General features: G+C 38.4%; 2 protein-coding genes and 1 long non-coding RNA gene across 3 annotated transcripts; 2 read left to right on the top strand and 1 right to left on the bottom strand.

The window, feature by feature from the left end:
* The first annotated feature begins 79 nt into the window (after window positions 1-79).
* Window positions 80-3,157, top strand: LOC135426562 (uncharacterized). The gene is made up of 3 exons (XM_064679714.1): window positions 80-1,156; window positions 1,239-2,096; window positions 2,166-3,157. The coding sequence occupies exon 1, from the start codon at window positions 318-320 to the stop codon at window positions 1,032-1,034; it is 717 nt and encodes a 238-aa protein (XP_064535784.1). The 5' UTR covers window positions 80-317; the 3' UTR covers window positions 1,035-1,156; window positions 1,239-2,096; window positions 2,166-3,157.
* Fbxl7 (F-box and leucine-rich repeat protein 7) lies at window positions 1,031-17,196 on the bottom strand. Its single transcript, XM_064679696.1, has 5 exons — window positions 16,815-17,196; window positions 3,744-4,611; window positions 2,153-2,983; window positions 1,903-2,082; window positions 1,031-1,838 (listed from the first exon to the last, which is right to left on the bottom strand). Exons 2-5 carry the CDS (start codon window positions 4,537-4,539, stop codon window positions 1,303-1,305), a joined length of 2,343 nt encoding a protein of 780 aa, XP_064535766.1. The 5' UTR covers window positions 4,540-4,611; window positions 16,815-17,196; the 3' UTR covers window positions 1,031-1,302.
* LOC135426469 (uncharacterized) lies at window positions 6,263-7,362 on the top strand. Its single transcript, XR_010435902.1, has 2 exons — window positions 6,263-6,769; window positions 6,864-7,362. It is a non-coding gene; the product is annotated as an uncharacterized LOC135426469 (long non-coding RNA).
* Window positions 17,197-24,262: the final 7,066 nt, after the last annotated feature.

Here is a 24,262-nt window from a genome sequence, read left to right as displayed (position 1 = left end):
TCAAATCTCGCAAGTGAAGTTAGCTCTACACTAATAAGCAAGTTAAACAAATCTACGTGCTTGTCATTATACAACGTACCTAACCTCTAACCAGACTCGGCACGCATAGCAAGCTAAATCAGCTGTATGCCTTGTGATGGGTAGCACTGGCTTTGTACAGCTTGTTAGCCAGTGAAGTTTAGTGTGACCGTCCATGAGCTGTGGTGGACCGTCGATAAAAAAGACCCGATATTAGTTATTCGAAATTTAAAATCTTTTTGATCAACATTTGCAATGAAATTGAAATAGAAATAGTAGAAATCAAAACTAAAAAAAAAATGGTTAAACCAATAACGGGTCAATGGCAGAAAAACTACAAGAAGCTTGTCCATCAACAACATAATGGGCAGGTGAAAGCGACGCACTTAAGCCACCAGATCCATCGGTTATTGATCAAACACACGGATATAAAGTTCAACATTGCTCAGGAGGGTCAAAAATATGCTGAGAAAATTGAAATGATGGATCATTTGCGCTATCAACTGGACAAATTGTTGCACTCAAAAAAACTAAAGCTGAGTCACAAAAAAAAGGAAAGACTACGCAGAATGAAGATGCAACTGCCTTCCAGTTCGCTATTAAATCGCATCAGGCTGATGGAGTTGTTGGTAAAGCTGCCCAAATACTTTGGTACCTCCGCAGGTCTCCATGTCGATTGGCTGCGGTATTGGCACGGAAAGGACATGCAACGGTTGGAGAGACTTGAGCGTGGACTGGATCGGATCAATAAAAAGACGCTGCACGTCATTAGTGATATCCATGATTTGCAGTCAATAATCAAATATGTGAAACAATCCCATTCCACCAAGTTCCGAATCAAACCCGTCAAGATGCGCATGAATTGGCTGGAGCCCGCTAAACTCGGTTCTGATGTAAAGGCCACTATTGCCACGACGAACAAGAATTACCGCAACATAATAGACGTGCGTCCTCGTTTTATACTGAAGCATGTGCCAGAAATGATGCCCAACATGTATAGTTATCTGGAGACTTAGGGGGTTATATGAAATAATTTATTATGCAAGAATTAGTCTAAAAGCCGCGCTACTTAAATGCTAGCAAAATGCTCTATGGCCTATGCTAATCCTCTCCAGCCATATATACAGAAGCTGCTTAAGTATGTATTTACAAAATAACAACTACAACTAACAATTAACATTTTGTGTGTGTGTGTGTGTGCATGTATTTATTTTGTTTAGAACATCTTTGCTCATATGGCCTGCCTCTTTGCTTTAACGTGTACCAGCTTCAGCTTGGGATCCCTCAACAGAAACCTGGATTGGTATGCTCAATGATGCAGCGCTTGCAGTACTTCTTGACCGCCCGATAGCCCTCGATGGATATCTGGCAGTCCTGTATGTTAAGCTGCTGCAGTCCGCGACAGTAATAGGCTATGCATTGTACGCCACGGTCCGTAATCATATCACAATTGCGTAGGCTGAGCTTTTTTAGGTTCGGGCAACTCTCGGCGAGCGCGCGCAGACCCGCATCGCTCACATCGCACTTGCCAATGTCAAGGGCGCGCAGGCGGGGGCAGGAGCGAGCCAGCACTGTGATGGAATCATCGCTGACTGCCTCGCAGCCGCGCGCATTCAAATAGCGCAGCTTGTAGCACCGGCGTGCAATGACCTTCAGGCCCGCATCAGAGACTCTCTCGCATTTGGCCACAGATAGATAGCGCAAGGCGGCGCCCAGCTTGGCTAGCTCATACAGACCAAAGTCCGTAATGTTGACGCAGTCCGAGACGCTCAGCTCCTTCAGCGAGACACAAAAGCTGGGCACAAACTTCAGACCCGCATCTACATCATGGAATTATTGAACTGTTATATCATTCAATTATGATTCTGGCTACCAATGTGTTACCTGTAATTTGAATGCAGCGGCGCAGATACAAATACACCAGCTGTGGACAATTTTTGACCACAATTTTAAGGCCCATGTCATCGATGGCCATGCAATCGGTCAGGTCCAGATATTGCAGCAGTAGACGACGCGGCGGCTCCATGTGGGGATTCGGACTTATGCTGCTCACCTGACTACAGCCTGTTTGCGTTGGGGTAACAATATCAGTCGCATTCAAAATTAAAATAATATTTTATAAGCTCCAACTCACCCGTCACATCTAGATGCTGTAGATTGGTACACTTGGTGAGCGCCTCGACCAGCGCCTGATTGGACACGCCCTCGCAAGTCTGCAGCTGCAGATGCGTCAGTTCGGGACAGCGACGCGTGAGCAACTGCAGACCTTTGTCTGAAATGCGACAGCCATCGGCGAGCATAACGCGTTCCACCTCCGGGCAGGCGCCATTGCAGCTCTGTCCGCACAGCTGGCGGAAGATCATCTTCAGCGTCTTGTCACCATTCAGATGCTCTCCGCGCAACGTGATGCACTTCCAGAGTAACGGACGCCAGGCGAGCTGCTCGAATCGTCGACAGACGCGCGCCACATTGCACAGCTCGCAGCTATCTAGCCAGCTGAAAATGCGCACAACGGCCTCATCGGGCAGGCGGTCAAAGTAGGGTCCGCAGCGATAGGGACCTTTACGGTTCCAGGGTGGCGGCCCAATGGCTGTGCCATTGACCGTGCCGCTGCTGCTGCTGGTCAATCCACGCCGCGGAGTTGTAGCGGGAGTACTGCTGGTAATGACACCACCGCTGACCACGCTAGGGCTGCTATTTTTGGGATTGTTGCACACAACAATGCCACCCGTGGTGCTCGGATGATGGCCAGTGGGCGAAGGCGACACCAGCGTGGCATATCCTTGGTCCAGGCTAGGTGAAAAACGACCCATATTGCACAGGCCATCGGAGAGACTTTGGACTTTGGTGTGGTGATGGTCCAGCTGGAAGGCATTGGCGGGCGAGTTGGTGCTGCGATTTAGCAAATAACGATCCGAGCCACTCGTCTCACTGGGACTGGAGTTACGCGGATGATGCAGACGTTCTACAAAGATAAATTAAGAGAATTAGAACTTTGTGAGAATTTTTGGTTTCGCTTGTAGCGAAGCAAAGACAGAGTTCTAATTTTTTTAAATACTTTTTGTAACTGTTATTTAAAGGATAAGTATCGGTAACATTACCATCGAGGTGCTGAATATTAAATACCCTTGCAATAATATGACAAGACTTCCTATATGATATATGATATAATAGCCTATGTGAACTAATGTTGATAAAAATGTTGTTCCTATATTTGAGGCTATATCATGAAAACGATAAAATTTTGTAGCTAAAAGTTGCTTGGTTAAAAGAATCAGTTGGGCATCCCAGAAAGTTGCTCACATTCAGGGTTTTATGTTCAAGCGGCTAACTTTACGTTTTGTTACAATTCAAATTTATTATTATTAATTTATGTAAGAATAATAATTTAACGTTTTTTAAAACCTAAGTTCTATAACCTAAATAAAAACGGGGTTATGAAATTAAACTGAATATAAACAGATCAATTAGAAAATGTATGGTATATTCTTAAATACCCTTTCATGTATACATATTAAGTTCGATACTAATAATATTTTACATAATTTACCATTCATCGGAGCTCATGGTGTTTATTTTTTTCATGAGATAAACTGAAAAGTATATTCATTTTGTTTTCCCCCTTATTTCCAATAACTGTCAAGAAACTGAATTTGCCATAAGTATACGCGCTTCAAGCCATAGGATTTAGCTGTAGGAATTAATACTTCTCCATGTGTACTCACCTGGCAATCGCTCGTTGCCGCTCCCGCTGCTGTAGTCCTCCAGGTAGTAACGCTCGTTTTGGTACTGGCTGGCCTCGGCGCCCAGTGGCAGGGCACGCAGCGCATTGCCCAGATACAGAGACTCCATCTTCTTGTCCAGCAGATACTGGGCACTGTTGCCATTGCCCAGCACCGTGGGCACACTGCAGCGTCCGCCTTGGGCTTGTCCGCGTCTTCTACCGCCGTTGGCAGCACCTCCAGCGTTATTGTCGCTGGAGTCTTCGGTGTCCGCGCTATTGCCATGCAGCCAGTCCAGTGTGAGAAAGTTGCGCGGCTGCGGCACAGGAGCATTGGTTCTGGTTGCCGGTGCAGGCATCGCCTGTAGTTCCGGGGATTTCTTCGTTTGCGCATGGCGGCCCACAGACGCGGTAGAGTGTGCGCCATAGCTGGACTGATCATGCCGCGTGTGCCGGCCACGCAGCTCGAATGTGGCCGCCTTCTGCTGCACCATGTGCAGCACAGCGGCCGTAGTGGCCGCTGCCGATGGCGTCTGCTGGTCGCTGTGTGGCGTGGAGCTGCGCGAGGCCAGTGGATATAGCTCCCCGTTGGCGACAGTGTCGTTAACATTGTGGCCCAGATTTGGTGATTTGCGCGACATCTTATAGGCTTGCGGGTCTAACGGACTGGAGCTCAACGGATGCGGATGATGGTAGTGGGCTGCCGCCAGCTGATCCCGCACCCCATTGCTGGTCCGTCCAAGCGAAGCCAGCGGACACTCCAGATCTGTGGCACGTCGTGTGCTCGTCTTGTGCGACATATTTTTGTTTTCGGTACGTTTTGTATTATTTATTGTCTTTTATACAGCGACTATCGCTTTAAGGCCAGAAGTCTGCAAAGGCGAAGATAAATAACACGTTCTTAATTAAAATGAATATATTGTTATTTAAACTGCATTAGAAAAATAAACAAAATTCGGAGTATTTTATGAATGCATCTTGAAGACCAAGGATGTAATTCGGTTTTGTACCGAACCGATTTGACCCCGGAGTGACAGTTTGATTTGTACTTTAAACCAGAGTTGAAACTAGTATCCAAAACAAAACTTGAACCGAACCTAACTGACTGCGTGACGCACTGAAGGATTGACTGACTTACTGACTAACTGACTAACTGACTGACTGCCTAACTGACTGACTGACTTTACTGCTTACTGTCTGCCTAACTGATTGTCTGGCTGACTGACTGAATGATTAACTTACTGACTGACGTACTGATTGAATGACTTATTGATTGAATGAAGTACTGACATACTCACTGACTGATTGACTCTGTGCACAATTCTACATAATATATATTTTTAAAGTTGTAGAGCTAAAAACCCATTCAGTAATCCCGAAAGCTTCTAAAACTATTGTCATATATGTCTATATGAATTTAAATGCTGTAAAATTGGCAATGTTCATTTTATACGCGGAGTAATTGCGTGGATGCGCAATCGAGCAATGGAATTTGGGTCATTGATAGTCATAAAAGACAAGTAAAATAAATAATAATAGAAGTATATATAAATTATATTTAGCCTGAGCCTCGCCAGTCGTTGGCTTCATTGGCCATGGGAATGGACTGTGCACCGGCTGTGTGGGCAGTTCAAAGTAGGTTTCCTCCGACTCATATTTTGTATGCGTATGTGCCCACCTATTTGCAAATATATTTTTTCTCTCTGCGTGCCACACCTTTGAGTGGATCGCATTTGACCTTTGAGATAATTCAAAGCTAAATTCTAGCCAATTTATGTTGCTAGCTAAAATCTTTGTTGAGCCCACGTCAGAGAGCAGAGATGTATCTAACATGATTAGCTATTTAAATGCGGCGCCAGTCTTATATTTATTTGGCTGAAATTGTTAATATTTTAAAAGTTAATAAGCAGTACGCCCACGCCTTTTATCAATTGTACAGTTGAGTTTTTTTTTGTACTATTATGGAAGGTATTATAATTTGGCCTTGAAATGTGCAACGCATAAATATGCTTAAAAGAAATCTCCGATCCCATTAAGTGTTTATATTATCTGTCTGTTTCCAGGCAAACTGTCTTGATTGAACTACTTTATCGTATAAATGTGTAGAAAATATTGATCGAAACTTAATTTGTTTTATAAACAACTGAAAGACATCTTGACCAAACTTGTCATGTACGAGTCTTACCACGTTCCTGAAATATGAGCAAATTCTTATGAGCATCGAAAAATAAGTGCTTGCACGGAAAATGGGTCTTTTACCCAGGGGTATTTAATCTTCTTGTTTTTTCCCTTTTCAATTTAGGTTTTTATGTTGGTTGACTTTTCAGACACACGTATGCTGTCATATTTCCCTTGCCGTCAACGAAATATGGGAGCCTCAGTCTCGGCTCGTGCTCCATTCATTAGCCACAGCTTAAATATACAACTACTTTTATTATTTATTTATTTTGTTTTTATTTTTTTTTTGGCAAAAAAACAATTTGAAGTGTCTCTCGGAACATTGGAAACCTAATCACAGGCCAGGCGTGGGCTGTTCTAATCTTAGACCGTGGCCATCTGCAGCTGGGCCTGGCCTGAAAGTCGGCTGCTGCTGGCATTGTTTGTATTGTTGTTGGTGTAACCTAAGACCTTAAAAAATGATGTTGAAAGTAACCCAATTCAGCAAATAGAACCAGGGAACAGCCATAAACATAACCATGCGCCACTTTAGTCCCGCTTGTCTCTATAATATTTGTTTAGAGGCAGCTTTGCATAATTTGCTTACATACAGACAAATATCTAAATAGAAAACAATAAATTTATTTGAATTTATTCTTGCTGTTGACTATGGTTAAAACTGCTTAAGTATTGGTTGGCATTTTGGGTTGGGCCGTCACGGCACACACACACACACACACACGCACACACCTGGAGAGCTGCGGGGACTGCGATGGGTCTTTCATTTGCCTTCCTAGAGAGGCTGTTTTGGGCACACTTTGGGACGCGTAAATCAAATGCTGCTTACAAGTGGCTCGATCTCGGATCTGAGGTGTGTGTGTGGCTTTATTTTTATTGTAATCAAATTTGAAATTAATTTTTTTTCTTGCTTTGCCATAAATAAACATTATAACAATAATAACACTAGGCCGCATTTGAAAGGCCAAAAGAACTGAGCAATCGAGACAAGTCCAAAAAAAAAAATATATATAAAAAATATACAAAAATATGTCTTGTCATTTGGCTTATGGCAGCTGATTAATCTTAGCATCTCCCCCAAATGGACGCCGCCTGTCGCGCCTCAAATGGAATGTCGCTCAACTGGTTCAAAGCAAAAACAAAAAAAAAGGCAGAGAAAAAGAAAAAACGTATTCAATAGAGCCAAGGAAAAGGCCCAGAGGCACAGCCGCCGCCACGACAGCCACTTGACTCCATACTGAGAGATCTTTTTGGTATTTGCTTTCCATAATTCAAAAATAGTTGGCAGAAGAGATAATTAATAACCAAATCAGTTGCGTGAGGACAAAAGTGTCAAATAGCCTATTCCCCAACACACAACATACAATTTGCATAAATTTACATTTGTTATTTGTCACTTACAGCCACAAGATACATATTTATTCATTCCTTTAAGGGGCTATCGCTTACACATGTCCAACTTTTACTCTTTACTTTGATTTTCACAGCGAAACTATTTGTTAGTTTTGACAGTGCGTAAATCAAAGTAATCTTTAAATTATCATTGTGCGATTACCATGATGATTATGATAAATTTGATGATGGTGTTGATGAATATTGAATATGTTTTTTTAAAAGTCAATTTACAATGTACTTTTACAAATGTACTTTAATGAATTTCTGGTAGATATGCGCAGAAAATAAAAAAGTAAAAAAAATGCAACAGGTTGTGAAAAGTCCTATTTTAAGTTTACTAAATTATCATTACTTATACAATTTTTCATTTTGATTCTAGGGAAAAATGCCATTAAGATAATAACTTATTTATAGCATCAATTATTTTTGTAGGGCATAATTATTATTTTATGAAATTCGATTTAATTTTTCTATAATCCTTCTTCGTTCGTTTATCACATATGGTATTTGAGATTTATAAAAATATGCACTTCATTTTAAATCTTAAAACTATTTGTATTATTAATTAACAGTCACGAAAGCGATAATTAAGATTTAAGTAATTAAATAATTTCGATGAATTAATGTTCTTTGATAAACTGAGCCCATTTACATTGGTTGGATTAATGGATTAATTGGGTTAATGAAAGATATTCGCGTTATAAATAAAGTTAAGTAAAGATCTGCGTTAATTTTTCTTGAACAAAATATATATAAATATAAAAAAGTTACAAGTCAATTGAGATTTAGTTAATTTAGTATATTAACGATAAGAATGCGTACTTTCATATATTGGATCCATTCACAGTGTTGGTGTGTTATGAGGAAACGGATGAAGGTTGTGTAAGTGACATGAGAGAAATCGGGTACTAGAATAGAATAAGTTAAGATGTCCATTTATTTTTTAAAATTAAATGGAATGCATCAGAAGCTTTACTTGCACGTTAGTTACAAATTTGGGTGAACTTATAAATCAGGCATCCCATTTGTTGTCTTTTTTTAAAGTATGGATCACCATATGAGCGGGGCTAGTCGCTGGCTATTCAATTAAGCCACATATTTTGCCGAAGCCAAAAGGCCAACACTTGAGTTGGCCATTGAAAACTGGTCCTTGATGCCAAGCCTCTCGGCGGGCTCAACGAGCAGCAAGCACATAAAATATGACAACAACAAGTACTAATTATTTAATATGCTTAATGAACAAATGTCACAACGGTGGTGGCCACGCTGGTGCAGCAACCAGAGTGATTCACATTTATACTGACACCACCGCACAGTGGTGCGGTGCTAATCGGGCTTGTTTCCCCAATTCGTGTAATTTATCTTGACGAATGAATAGAGTTATAATAATAAATTCAAGAAACTAAGACTATTGAATTATTTTTTAATATTTTATTCCATTGCTGCTAATATTATATAATAAGTTTTCGACTTTAACTAGGATTTGAAATAATAAGATATATTATATAAAATTGAGAGATTGAGATTGAGAGAGATTGATTGAGTAATTTCCTATAATTAAAACACATTTAATAGGTTTTTAACACATTGTATACTTTCTATATTGAATTATTGAATTTATAATTGATATCATATTTGATATATATCTGACCCACTGTGCGGTGTGTAAAATCTAATAACTGCTGTGCTTGCTGTTTGTGTGTAGTGTTCGTTGTCTGCACATGGCTGAAATCTAACGCTAACACAGAAATTACTTGGCGCCACAAAACAACAATTACAACAACAACAACAACAACAACACACATGCCAATGGAGCCCGGCTAGGGGCACCTTTTGGCCTCTATGGCTTGGCACGCTGAGCGCCTGGCCCCAGTCTGGCCCGACAATCAACTATGTGGACGAGTGTATGTGCGAGAGTGTGTGTGTGAGTATTTGTGTCTGTATGAGTACTTGTGTGTGTGTGTGTGTGGCTACCGTGTTGCAATTTGCGCTCCGTGGGTTGGCTTTTTGCATAGTGTCAATTTTGATTTAGCAAAATATTGCAGTTGCCGCTTTTGCGGCTCTGTCAGTGCCCCGCCCGATAATTGCCAGGCAAATGGACTCCTACACACACACACACACACACATGCAAACACGCACACACACATATACAAACACACACACACATCTGAAGTGGACAGAAAGTGGGTGGCGCTGACAAGTTTTTGAGAAACAAGAAATATTTCTTGCAGCCAAACAAAAAGTGGGTGCAGCTGCTGAGTCGAGCGTCGAAACGTCGCTCTTTTTGCAATTTTTCTATAATATCTAGCAGAGAATGCGATTTGTTTTAATTATAAATGTGCCTCTATGTCATTAAAGTTTAATATATTTATTTTGTTAAATGATTGCATATAAAATCTAATTTTAGATACCCACAAATCGTGGTAAGGTGTTTGTTTATAAATTATTTATAAATCTATAGACAGAATTTTATTAGAAACATGGTCGTATATAGAGCAAGTGGGCTTTTATTTTATTTTAAAATTAATATTCATAGCATTTCATGAAATATTATGTATAATAAAATAGCTGCTGGCTTAAATATTAACATGAATCTAAATATATATTTTTATTTTGTATTTTATTTATTTTGTATATTTGTGAGCGGAAGATATGATAAATATAAGTTTCTTGGCTTATAATTTTGTTTGAACAAACTCTGTGGCGGCTTTATGTAAATGGGCATACAAATTATTGAAAGTTGTCGAGGCTTTGACACAGTTAACGTCTAGAAAGAGTGCGAAATTGGGCTCGAAGCGGATTTTGGAATGTGTGAAATAAACTTACAAAATATGGAAATTGTTTATTTAGATTGATTTATAGACGGCCAAAACAATTTGAAGATGACTGCCTGTGAATAGCTCATTAGAAGAAGGTCTGAGAAAGTCTAAATGAGTCGCAGAGAAGATAGAAAGTATGTATACTCTATTTATATATATATATATTATATGAATATTTATAGATTCAAAAATATTCCTATTAACATGATTATTACCTTAAATAATTAAATAATTAATAATTCCGTGTCGGATAAATTGATTATGTGTCAATTACACTTCTGTTTATTCGAGATCAAGTTTTAGCTTTAAATGTTTATTATTTAATATTTTAATTTTTTCGAAATCTACACAATTTGAAACTTTCTCTCGGTATCATTATGATTTGTAATACCCCACTTTTGACCACCAATTGAGAATATTTCTTTAATGATTCTGTAGCATTTTATCATTATCTCGATTTAAATTTCACTTTGTGTCGGCAGATTCATTAAAAACATGCAAAAAAAATCTTTAGCCCAACTAATTAAACCGATGCTTATATAATGAACCATGAAGACCATGGGGCGAATGCCCTTTGCCAGCATTTGTGCCTCGCAATGGTTTCCTCCCTTACACACAGCATCGCGAGACCAATGGATGATATTTACCTGTCATTAATCAATGGAAAATAGTTACGATTTTCTCTCTCTCTCTCTCTCTCTCTCTCTTGTTCTCTCTCTGTGTCTTTGCTGCTGTCTTGTTTGCTGCTATTTGCTGGGGGAATAATTCAAATTCCAATGCAAAGTCAAAGCAGACGAACCAGTTCGTTGCTTAAGTCTTTTGTTTAATGACCTAAATTTCCAACAAAGCGACAGGCGCAACAGTCAACTGTGCATAAACGCCACTTAACCCAAAATGCAATGTCCAACAAAACAAAATAAATCACAACAAGCCCAAAAGAAACAACAAGAAGCAGACTTACCGCAAATTACATGCTGTGCGACAGCAACAGCAAAAACAACAACCACAAGAACTGCGGACGTGAATGATGGCGCATCTAATCCAAGACAGCGCATAAATCCAGGCCAAACTTAATCCAATAAAAATGTCGACTAAATGCAAACGCGACAAATGCTTGACGAACGAAACGACAGCGCTAATTTATTTAAAAGATTTGCCCGACTTTTGCACAGCATGCGAAGCAGTTAGACATAAGATGATACAGACAGAAAGAGAGGAAGAGAGAGATCGCCTGACACTAAAATTTTAATTAAGACAAAATATTTGAAATTCTAACGATGACGACAACGAGCTGACTTCAACAAGCCAACAATTTGCCGCGCGCAATTTTTCAAATTACATTTCATTAAAGCGCGACAGAGCGAAAGAAAGTAAGAAAGAAGCAGAAGCCGCCAGCCTGATGAGCAAGTGAAGAGTAAAGACACACACAAAAAAAACAGGTAAGTCGACCAGGAGATACTCCAGAATCTCACATAAGCATGCGTCGCAAGTGGCTGTGTTTCTTCTTCTCGTTACTACACACTATGTTTGGATAATGCATTCTTGATTAACTTCGTTATTTGTATTCCGATCTTCATAAAAATTGAAGATCCTAAATATGGTACCCAATTGTGGCTATATACCAAATTGCAAGGCTTTATCTTAAAAAACTTGTTCTTTAATAGGAGTAGTTTCCAAAAAGTAATATATTCTTAATCTCTCTACTATTTAAAAAATGTTTGTCCTGACTGACTGACTGACTGGCTGACTGACTGGCTGACTGACTGGCTGACTGACTGGCTGACTGACTGACTGACTAAGTGCTAGGAAGCTGAAATTTTCACTCTAGTTACCTTATGTGATGACGGTGCACGTTAAGACGGGGTTTTGGGAAATTCCACCGTTTGAAAATTCAAACGTTTGAAAATTTTTGGATTTGGATTCAATTTATTTTTAAATATATATATGAGAATTTCTTTGATACGCTCTGAGATGGCAAATTCGGGTCAAATGTTTAATAAATGAAAGGTTCTCACCGCAAGACAAACATGGGCGAAAACCGTTGATTCCAACACTTGGTTCTTTATTCGATGCACTTAAAACATATTTTTAAATAGAAGAGAAGTAAAGAAAATTAAGATGAGTAGATTTCCATTTTTCGCGGGCGCATACTTAGTGGAAAGGTAATATCTAAAATCTTTAGCACAAAACGTTCCACGGGCAAAGCCGGGCAATACCCGCTAGTGTGTATATATGTACAATACGAGAACCTAAATACTATGTTTGGGTTATCTAGCTCCAGTTAAGCTGTAAAACTTAACGTTGTGATGAAAAAGGAAGGAAATTCCGAAAATAAATGATACCCTCTTTGCCTATGGGCAATGCTTTCCGTTGCATGTTGCATACGTTTGCCATAACCAATATACCCTTTTCATCCATTTTCAACAGGTTCAAAAAATGTAAAAAACGGATAAAAAACAAATGTAAAGAACAGTTTTGTCTGATTTCTGCTTCACACACATACACATGCAACAGAGATTTAGATGCTGAGGGGCAGCAACGGCAACAGGTTATCTGTATCTTTGTATCTCCTGCTGGCTGCCCGCATGCAACAACGCCCGCATAGGGTGACTTTTCTCGTAACACTCTTTTTTCTAATATGCCACACATAAATTGTGTGGTTCTACAAATTAAAACTTAAAGTTCAGGCGGCAGTTGCCCAGAACAAGAACAAAAGCCACGGCAACAACAACAAATCCTGCTGTTACAAAAGCAACAACAACTGCAACAACTACAACAACAACTATGTCAGTCACTTGGCAACATTGCCAACTAGCAACGACAACATTCCAGCTACCTTCGCTACCCGCCAGCCGCTCGTCGCCCGCTCTCCCCCCATCGACATCTCAGTAGTCATCAAGCCCGTAACTAGCTGCAGCTACAAGTTGCCGTTTCTAATACAAAACTGTCGCTTGTGGCCGTGAGAGCTGCAAAACTACACTGCAACTCTCTGGGCTCTGGCTCTAGCTCTGGCTGTGGCTTTGGTTATGGCTTTGTCGATGGCTCGGGCTCGGACCATCTCAGACTCCGTCTCTTGCCAATGCTGGCAACAACAGAAAAAATATAGAAAAATAGTAAAAAACACATCGCATTGCATTTTACTATTGCTTATTGCGCCGTTGCAAGCGCTTGGAAATCATATATTGTATGTATATAAAAAAGTCATACAACAAAATTGTAGACAATAAAGTCAATACAACAGATGGCTTACAACGAAGCGCGTGTTACTCTATCATTTTTTTTCTAATTTTTTCCGTAATGCATATCCGTTAAAATTTTGTTTGTTTATTTTATCGAATCGTGCACAATATGTAAAAACTTTATTCTGATACAAATGATACTAATACTAAAAAAAACTAAACAAGCTCATTCTTATAAAGACTAAGTCTGAAATTAAAAACCATACAACATTTCCTTGACAGGGATTCATTATCTAATAAAATCAGCGCTGCAAATCCAAGATACAATTTTTAGTCGTTCGTTTCAGGGCTGCAATCAACTTCTCAATCAACAATTCAATTTTCAACTTATAATGGCCCGCTCTACTGAAAATATTATACTTAAAATACTTTTGCATTATGTAAAAGGTTCCCGCTAAGGGATGTCAAATGTTTTTTATTTGAAAAAAAAAACTAGTTTTCTTACAAATTAAATTTCGGTTCGGGTTTCGGCTTGGTTTTTTTGGGCAACTGGTTTGGTATAAGATTCGGTTTAACGAACAAATTAAGTAGAAATGCAGGGCTCAAACCGGTTCGGCTGAAAACCGGTTCGCAACCTTCATAAAAGGAACCAAATATTCAAAACTTATCAGAATATACATGTGCTTAATGGAATAAGTCCATTCTATTCGATTGATACTGTGAGTAAAGATTGAAAACTGAACAAAAGCAAACAATAAAAATTACGATTATGTCACTCTACATCTCTTTTCATATTGATGGCTATTTCAAGATTTCTGAATGTGTAAATTTAATGGAAAATATTATTATTATATAATATGATACTAACATTTTCATTATATATGTATAAGAGTAATCTGTAAAGTCATGGCTTGGCCTAAAATAATAAGATATATACGAATATTTTTGTTGTCGGTATAATATATAAAACACAACCTGTAACTCTTTGAATACTTTTATTAATAATCCCTTTAATAACAAGAGGCATACAAAGAAGAAAATATGCCACAAGATTGAAGCGTTTTTAAGAATAATACTTAAACACAAATAAAACGTCAGCTCATTATACTAATTTGGCAGACATCAATTTGCAAACTGGATGGCATAGTTATCATACCCAACAGCAATATTTGAAAGATTGTTGAAAATCTCATAAAATCGAGGCGCTGCTTTTCCATGTCTGTGGCGGCGTCGTTGTCGATGTTGTCGGCTGCTTTTGGCTTGAAAGCTTTTTGGCTTTGATAGCCCGTACGAGCGGGGGACGGTGGGGGAGGCATTGCTTTGATTGAGGCTGCGGGCCATGGCTGACTGGACTGGAACGGACTGTTGGCAAAGTAGCGACTGGCTGGCCGGCTGCTGGCTGGCTTGTCATTGCAATGCGCATATGTTGACATTTTTTTTAAATACTTTAAATTGTTGGTAAATGCATAAAATGGCTGGTCCCGCCAGGCGGGCAAATCTTTGGCCTATGATATTTTTGTGAGCCGATCAAGTTTGTCGCCTAAGTCTTTTGTTTAGCCAGGGACATTTGGAAAGCGACCAAATGGCAACAGAAAGCAAGCACTTGCTTCTTGTTGTTGTTGCTGCAGATGACGGGGAAATATTGATATAATGACGTTTGGCATGGAAAGTGCTTTGCCCAAATGTCATAATGTTATGTCAAATCATTGACAGATATCAAATTAACAATTTATTAACATTTAACCTTTTGAAGCTCATATGTTTTCCGCGTTGCTGGCTGAACACAGCGGATACCCGGCAGGCATTCGAATAACGTTAACAGTATTGAAAACATTTGGTACACACACATGTGCCATATGGAACAGCATGGGGTGCGCAAATACACATGCACACCAATGCACAGTAAAAAAATTGTTAACATCTTGAAACCATTTTGGTGCTGATATTTGAAATATTGTCTTTGGTTTTGAAATGGAGAAGGTATTGAATACACAATGTAAATTAAAAATAAACTTTAAATAAGTTAAAATAATAATAAATATTTTCAAATATTAAAGCGGAGTAGGCTATGAAATGGTCTGTTTTTAATTTATTTGAAATTTAAATTAATTGATAATTTGATTTAATTGATAATATATGAGCGATAAGTAAATTAAAATTAAAATTTGTTTTAATTCTTGATTTATTTTATATATTAAATTTTGTGTAAGGTATAAGTAAATTAAAATTAAAATTTGTTTTAATTCTTGGTTTATTTTATATATTAAATTTTGTGTAATAAACTTTACTCTCAAAAATATTGAAATAAAAATAGAATTTCAATTAATTTGGAATCTTGGAAGTTTTTGAATAATACAATAGGGTTAAAAATCCGATTGGCGATTTTACACCTATTTTTATTTAAATCAACAATATTGGAAATTGTTAAGTCGAATTTGTAAAACCTAATTAATTATAATTAACTGTATACCATGGAATTGACTGCTTGTTGTATCAAATGTAAGCAATTTCAGATTTTCAAAGATTTCAAATTCAAGAATGAAATAAAATCGAAACAACATTTTTTACTGTGTATTCATATACATATATAGCTAGAGAATAGTAAATACTCGAACATTTGCATTTTGCTAGAAAGGGAAAAGACGGGAAAGTCGCTGTACCAATTGGGATGTAATTTATGTACATTTGCTGCGTCTGATCACATAGCCTATGAGTATTATAAAATGAAATTAAATGGCAATAATCATATCCTATGTCTGGCTGAATAAATGGCCGGTAATGAGAAACTAACTAGCATTGCCTAGCTGCCTTAATGTTTATAACATATTTCGCTCATATCACAGTGAGTGTGTGTGTGTACCAGTTATGAAAGCAAAAAAAAAAAATATAAAAAATCAGCATGCAGCCTGTTACTTATAATGGGCGTCTATGCAGATCAACCAGTTGCTGCAGCAGCAAATGCTGAGGCTGTCTGACTTCCTTTACGTAAAATTTGCATGCGAAATTGCCAGGCAGCCAGAGTGTACTTGTGTGTGTGCGTGTGTGTGTGTATCTGTGAGACCGCGAACGAGTTATGGGCAAAGTGGTGCATATATAGAAAACCACAACAGTCGCAACAGCAGCAGCAGAAAAGACAAAAAATAAACAACAACAACAACAATAAATATTTCTTCGAAGGTGTGATTTTAATGTGACAACTTTGCAACTGGTTTAAGACTGTTGCACAGTCGCAGCCCATTGCAAAGGCTTTGGGGCAGATGCGTAATAATTTAGCAAGTTAAGGCCAGTCTAGGATATCCGTGTGGCTACAATTATATCTTTACAATTTTACGGGCATACAGCATAAAAAAAAAAACACAAAAAAGAGCTTAAGAATTTTTTGCGTTTACTGAAGCCACACAAAAACATAAAAGATGGAGGCAAAGAGAGCGAAGATTGTGAGAGACACACAGAGTAAGAGAGAAAACCTGAATTTGAATTGCAATTTAATAAATAGCAGTTTGCTACCTTTTTTATACACGTCACTCGTTTACTTTTCATTTATGCATCGCACATCTTTTCATTATTTGGCAGTTTTTGCGGCTCCATTAAATTCCTTATTATATATGTGTACACATATATGTGCATGTGTTTTAATTTCCTTTTGCTATTCAATTTCACACAACTTTTCTCTACTTTATTTTTATTGCAAGTTGGGCTCGTGTGTGTGTGTGTGCACGTATCTTTCACTGTGGCTCTTTTACTTTGCTTTATGTTAACTTTTTTTTGCTGCCTTTGCTTTGAGCACCAGCACACCACTGCACGGACGCACTACTTGACACTCACTCACACACACGCGCAGGCCAGGCACGCAACGTAATGCGGCGCCTCAAGATTCAGTTTCATCCGCAACGACACTGGACGAATTACAGCGCACGGCAACAGGTAAATGGCAACTGAGCGTGCGGCCAGCGCGTCCCTCTTTCAGCGGCGACCATGGTGAACATGGTGTGTATGTGTCTATGTGTGTGAGTGGCTGCTCTTTGCTTATGTGATCAGAGAGAGTAAGTGAGCACAGAAGAGATAAAGAGATTTTACCTTGGACGACTGCGTCACTCTTTATTGGCCGGCGTTGCCAGTAAAAACAAAAGACTTGGACAACAAACTTGCGGCATTGAAATGGTTTGGTAAAAATTCCACTTTAATTATTGAAAAGAAGAAATATTTATATATGTGCATGTGATTTTTGTATATTCATTAATTTAAAACAAGGATTCTTATAAATAATTGTAATAATAATAATAATATAAGAAAAGAGTTCTATTGTGTATTGGTTTTGGATTCAAAAACTGTGACCTCAAGGCAGTGACTTTCAAACGGTGACTGTATGATGAATCGATTTTTGTAATTTGTGGGTGGGTGTGACCGCAAGTGTTGGCTTCATCTTTGGGATAGGTCTTCAACAGTTTGCCTGTGACTATCTTGTCTCTAGTCCTAATGGGCATGCCCAGCACATTAAACCGTTAAACATTATTTTGCTGAATTGTGCAGACGGACATCTCTTGCAGGTTGTGAATAAAGTATAAATATTGTACTTCTCTATAATTATTTTGAATTTATTTATTTAAAGTAGGCAAAAGGAAAAATTATTTGCGCTAACCATAACCATAAAGATATTATATCAGTCATACCATAGTGAATTGTTGATATGGGAAACCGTACCCCGTAGAGTGTAGTATAATGTTGTCGTGAATTGTGTAACGCATTGAAGGAGACATTTTCGACTCTACGAAGTCATATATATATGTCGCACAACCAGCTAGATCGTGCCACTATATCATATAGGAGTCTTGGGATCGAACAGTGGAATATTTTTCAATGTATGAATGCTTTTTATATATAAACAAAATTTTATTATATAGGTAGTATCTGTCGAAAAATAATTTTTTTTTTTTACGAAATTAATTTTAGTTTTTATTACTTCACCAAACTCAGTCCTTAAAGCTGCTATTATATCTAAAAATCAGTATATAAAGGAATTTATTCTTCGCCGTGGTGTTTCTTTTTTTTGTTTTAATATTAATTATGCTACATAATAATTTTCCATGTCTAGTCTGTACATCCAATGTATTTCATTTGCTTGCGAGATATATAAGGCAGAGGACAATTTTATTGTACATATGTTTATTTAAATTATAGAAGTTAATCAAATGACACCGGCTCTAAATGTACTGTATAACTCTTCTGATCGGAAGGTTATTCCATCCTATGTTTGCTGGTTCTTCTAAATCTTTAAGAATTATTTTAAATAGTTTACCAACTATCTTTAAATATGATAACGTTGCATTGTTGAGATGCTAAAATTTAACAGCTCTCCTGGATCTACAATGTTTTCAATGTTACCCTCCTCGATGAGTACGTCATTTAGCTATTCTTTTAGCAACAGAACTTTAATAGAACTTTAATGGTATAGCAATATTCTTACCTCTTGAATTGCGAGGGTGATAACCTCTCGAATAAAACCTACTATCAAGCAAAAATGGGCAGAAGTAGACATCTTGGTGCCTAATGACTTATGAATGAATACGATTTGAAATTTCCTACCTTTTCTGACTATAGTCAACCAAAATGAGTCTAAGATGTCTGAGCTAACACGCGACAGAACGCCGGTTCAGTTATTGTTTTACTACTGCTAGTTTAATTCATTAGACAATTTTATATTTATAGTTAATACCAATAAATAGAGAAATAATTAATCGAAATTTATTTAGGTACATCTTACTACATATTTGGTTTTTTTTTTGTCTGGTCAACATTAAAATGTATATTATTATTTTATTTATGTTTTCAGTATGTCAGATATTTCCCATAGATGCTGCTCCCTTAACTGGGATCGCCTGGTGAAAATTCTGTGCTACTTTTGCAGTGGTCACCCGTTTGAGCTGGCCACTAAGTTAGCTTAGTCATTTCACCATGGTATTAATAAATATCCCCACAGGCTGTCATACTCAAAGAGAATCAGTTATTCGAAAGTGAGCGAGAGAGACAGAGACCGAGAGGGCAGAAGAGAATAACAGTGCTGATCATATACGTGTGAGTAAAAAGATAGGTATAAAATTGTTATAGTGCTCAGTGCCAACAAATACAATGGAATGGCAACAGTTGGAAAAGAGAGCACAAATCAATATGTAAATGTGTCTGTGTGTGCGTGTGTGTGTACTCTGCGAGTTGGATTACATGCGAGCATGCGCAGTGTACGCCTCTCCCACCGATCAGTCGCTCGCTTTGCTTTTGTTAGCAATGGAATTTCTTTCTTTTCATAAACATGTTTCGAGCGTACATTCGATGCTGTTGTTGTTATTTTTGTTGTTGAGGTTGTTGTTGTGGGCTTATTACAGCATTTATAAGGCAGGCAGCTTGGGCAGCATTTGTTGAAGGAGCGCGCGCTCAACCGCACACACACACATATAAGCTAAAGTGGCATAAAACAAGTTCAGACCACGGCTCTGGCTCTGACTCTGGCTCTGGCATCGGCTTTGGCTTCTTGAATGACTGCGGCGCAGGAATGCAGTGTTGTAAATAGTTGCAGCAACGACGACGTCGACATTGTTGGCTTGGCTTGGTTGCAGAATCAGAGCAACTCACAGCCAGAGTCAGCCAAGGCAGCAGATCGCGACAACGATCAGAGCACAACATACAAAGCCACAGACACAGACACAGCCACTGCCGAGCCAGAGCCATGGCCACGACAACGGCAGCAGCAGCAGCAACGGCAGCGGCAGCAATGAAAATTGCTGAGAGCGCCCCGAGGGCTTCCACTTGGACTTGGACTGGGCCTGGATCTGACCAGGTCTTAAGTCCGGGCCATTTGCTGTTGCCAACAACATTGACCACGATCGATAACACTTACACACACACACACACACACACTCGCACACGTATATATGCTAGTCACTGTTTATGTTTATGAATTGTCTTGCAGATATTCACATCGGGACGGGAATACGGAATTATGCGTTTATCTTAGAGGGTTAATATATATTTTTTTTCTAGGCCTTGCATTGTTGTCTTGTGGTAATTAAATCGCAAGAAGCTGATAATGATGCAACCAACACAAGCGTAGTCGGGCAACAGCAAAAGGGTTTCTCCGCTCCAGACTTATACTCACAATTACAGCCCCAAATATGCCCTCTAGGAAATTATTCATGATAACACAGATTGCATTGATTGATTGCGCGCGCGCTGGGCCCGACTCAGCTGGAGCTGGACTCCGGCTCGGCCACAGTTGGTCCTGGTAGCTGGCACTCTCTCAGCCTGAGTTATTTGAGCTATTAAGTGTCTGTGATTTGCTCATAAGTTACTGTTGCGATCTCTAGATCAATTGTTGGCAGCCCGGGCGCTTCCACATGTGCCTGTGCCCCTGTGGTTATTGTGCTCACCGCGCCACAAATTAGTACAGGGAATACTTTTTAACACTCAATACCACTTGGGTTCATCTCATTTTAAGACAAATATCTACAGTTTTTGCTTTTATAAAAAAATGAATTAGAGTTAATTTGCATTTTGCTCTGTGCTAAACACTTGTTTATTATAATTAAAGTTAAATATATTAATTGCCTAATTGAAAAAATAGCAATTAAAAATTCTGAAAAATTGATATTCAAAAATACTGTTAACATACTTAATTGGCCTTTCGAAATTTAGCTTCTTAATTAATTAAAAATAAATTAAATATAAATATAAACATGATAATAATAATAAAATAAATGAATAATCATATATAAATAAAAATAATATTATAATTAATGATAACAATAATAAAGGAATACGGTCTAACCATTTGGCCTTGTTGGGACTTCTACCGGACTTATACCTTTAAGTATAACATAAACATTAACGTTAATCTAGTTGAAGGCACTAATTTGTGAGCGTTTAGCAAATGATTTTTGGCCAGCTTGTCAATATTCTGATTATACAATAAAGAACAGACAGCGGCAAGTGCTACTGTCAATGGCAACTCGCGAGTATTTATAAACCACTCGCAGAAACCCTAAAAATATGCACTGGTCTTTTGTGCTTTTTTTTTGTATACATTGAACGCATTGGGTAAACAGGGTATATAGGCTTTGAGCAAATGCATGCTACAGGCTGAAGGAGGCATCTCAGATCACAGGGTATATATATTCTTGATTAGGACGACGAACTGACTCGATCTCGCCGTGTCCGTCTGTCTGACTGTGTGACTGTGTGAACGAGTCCATCTCAGTGACTATAAGATGTATTAAAATCGATAACTCGAAGTGTGTTTGTGCTGGAACCCCTAAATTTTGTATGTGCTCTCTCGTATATATCACTTTTTGAATCCTTCCCCGCGTTCCCCCAGTTCCCATAGTGTGAGGCTATGGGAAGAAAAGGCACAGCAACAAAAAAACAGCCCACTTTTGCCTTATTATTCTAAATATTCCCTTTGAATTCGGGCCTAAAGCCCTGTTCCTCTCCTCATTCGTCCTATTTAAATAACAAAAAGTTAAACAATATTTATAAAACCAATTCCTTGTTCGTTAAAGCAGTAAAAGTTTTCTATTACATACAAAAGTTTTTAAAATATTAAAATTTTTTTTCTAAAACGCAAAAATATTTTCTGAAAGTAGAAAAAATTGTCTTTAAAGTTGACAATTTTTCTAAGTATTTAAATTTTAGTCAAATTTTTTCTAATTAAAAGACCTTTTTTTTTAAATCTGCAAAATTTAGCGATTTAGACAAACGATTTTTTTTGGGTGAGTATAAAAGAAGCTTCAAAAGCTTCTAACTGCAGATCCGCGCTAGGCTTAGGGTATCTCTTGGTAGGGTACTCTCGAGCAAAACACTACTTCTTTTTGGTGGGGCTAGAAATGTTTTTGGCCCCGTTTCGGGCGAGTTGAACAACCGGGGCAGGGCTTGAGGGTAGCAATGATACATCCAAATATTGGCACAAATGTCTGAGCGTGCTTTCAATACATTTTGGTGGCGACAAACGTCCATTTCCATTTCAGCTATCGATCAAACAGACGCACCGCGGAATTGCCGAGCAGCGGCGTCAGCCACAAAGGTCACTTGGGATTGGTGTCCCTTGGCCCCTTGGGCGTGCCGCCACTGGAAGCCATTGCATTTGCACAAATGTTAACATTATGCTGTGGAATTTCTGACTGGGAACGCCATGGCACCAAACACATTAAAAGCACACTAAACTATATATACATAAACATAGTTTGGGGGTCGTTGCCTGCCTACCTATATTAAGTCAGGGGATTGTGTTGCAATACCGAGTCTATAAAAGCTTTGACTTACGAATGCAGCCGTTTCAGTTTAACTTCAACGGGTTTCAACGTCCTGTCGTCCTGTCGTCCTGTCTTCCTGTCGTGGCCCGTCGCGCCCGCTCCTTAACCGCATCTTGACGCCTGCTCAAAGAAACAATTAAAGCATAACCGCCAAGCGGAAGGAAGTGCATACCACAAGTGCCTTCCTCCCTTGCACTTATCCATTGCATGCCAGTCAAATTGCAGAACAAATTGCAACAAAGTTTTAAGACTTGCCCCGACCCGCTCAAGACCCAGTTTTTGTTGTTATTGGATTTCTTTGTGCCCCCCATGGTTGGCCTCGCCATTTGTGTGTAAAATGAAAACTGAAAATTTCCTCAAGTACGGCGCTCCTTTGTACAACTTGAAAAGTACTCGCGCTCATTCAGAAGCCCAACCGCAGAGTGTCGGCAACAGCAATCCGAATAACTTTACATCTTTGTTTACCAACGAGAACTTGCGTAATCTGTCGCAGAACCGCGGTTCCGGCTATTCCGATAGGGAGAGCATCTGCAGCTTGAGCAGCGCCGGTGGTCGAATTAAGAGGCGATCGAGGTAGGAGTAGCAGCAATATCCCCTTTTGGATTATGTGTTCATCAGTTTATTTTAAATAGCATTCAAATATCAATTGATAAAATATATTTAAGCACAAATCCAAGAAGTAAGACATTTGAAAGTATGTTAAATATAAAAATAATAATATGTATATTAATAATATCAGTGAAAACGCAATCAATTCTATATTGTTTGTACTCTATTCTGTATTCTGTACAATATTAATTAGCAATTCTATTTCTAAAGGTTTTGTCCCATTTTTTGTTTATGTGTATATTTCTTAGTTTTAATAGCCTCTTCCCCTGTATTTATACTCCTGTTCTCATTGATATTAACGAGTTTATCTCAAAGCCTATAAAAGATTGAGACTTAAAGCTTGGAACATAGGCTCACCTAACGCTCAGTTCAGTTCTCTGTATTACTAAGTTACTTCGAAAGCTCATCTACCTAGGACTGTTCTTTATTCTCGTCTTATTTGAATAGTTCTTCTATGGCTGGAGTCTAAAATGTTATAGAAAATAAATCCATCCAAAACATTTAAAACGATTATACGGATCTAATGCTATATGTATATATATTAATAATTTCCCGTAGTAAATCTAGCAACCCCCTTCTATATACCTACCCATGAAAAAAGTGAGATCATAAAACTTTAAGGGGTCGAAGATTTTATACCCTAGCAGTCAAGCCTATAATTTAGATAAAAACATGATATTTAAACCTATTTAATGGATTAGGGCTTTGAACCGAACCAGTTTCAATTTATTTTTTTACTATGAGCCGAGCCAGAAACTAAACCAGTTCATTTTCAGTAAAGCGAGAAAACACCCGACCTCCAAACTGTAAAATAAGTAAAGTTAAGCACGGTTTGGTAGAAGGAGACCCAGCCCCAACACATAATTAACTTGTAGTTCAGACTGAGGCGTTACGGCTTGCAATATTTTTCGGCATACGGAGAATTATAAATTACAAATGAAAATGCTGTCAGAATGTTTTGAAAATACTTATATGCACCAAAACCTATGTTCATGGATTTGAAAAACCAGGCAAAAGCATTAAGCCTAAAAGCATTAAGCCGAACAGTGA

This window comes from Drosophila montana, unplaced genomic scaffold, assembly GCF_035044405.1.
Source record: "Drosophila montana isolate Dmon_TW-CO22-7 unplaced genomic scaffold, ASM3504440v1 contig_203_1, whole genome shotgun sequence".
NCBI classification, from domain to species: Eukaryota; Metazoa; Arthropoda; class Insecta; order Diptera; family Drosophilidae; genus Drosophila; species Drosophila montana.
Note: the sequence above shows the minus strand (reverse complement) of the source record. Positions and strands in the feature narration are given on the sequence as shown.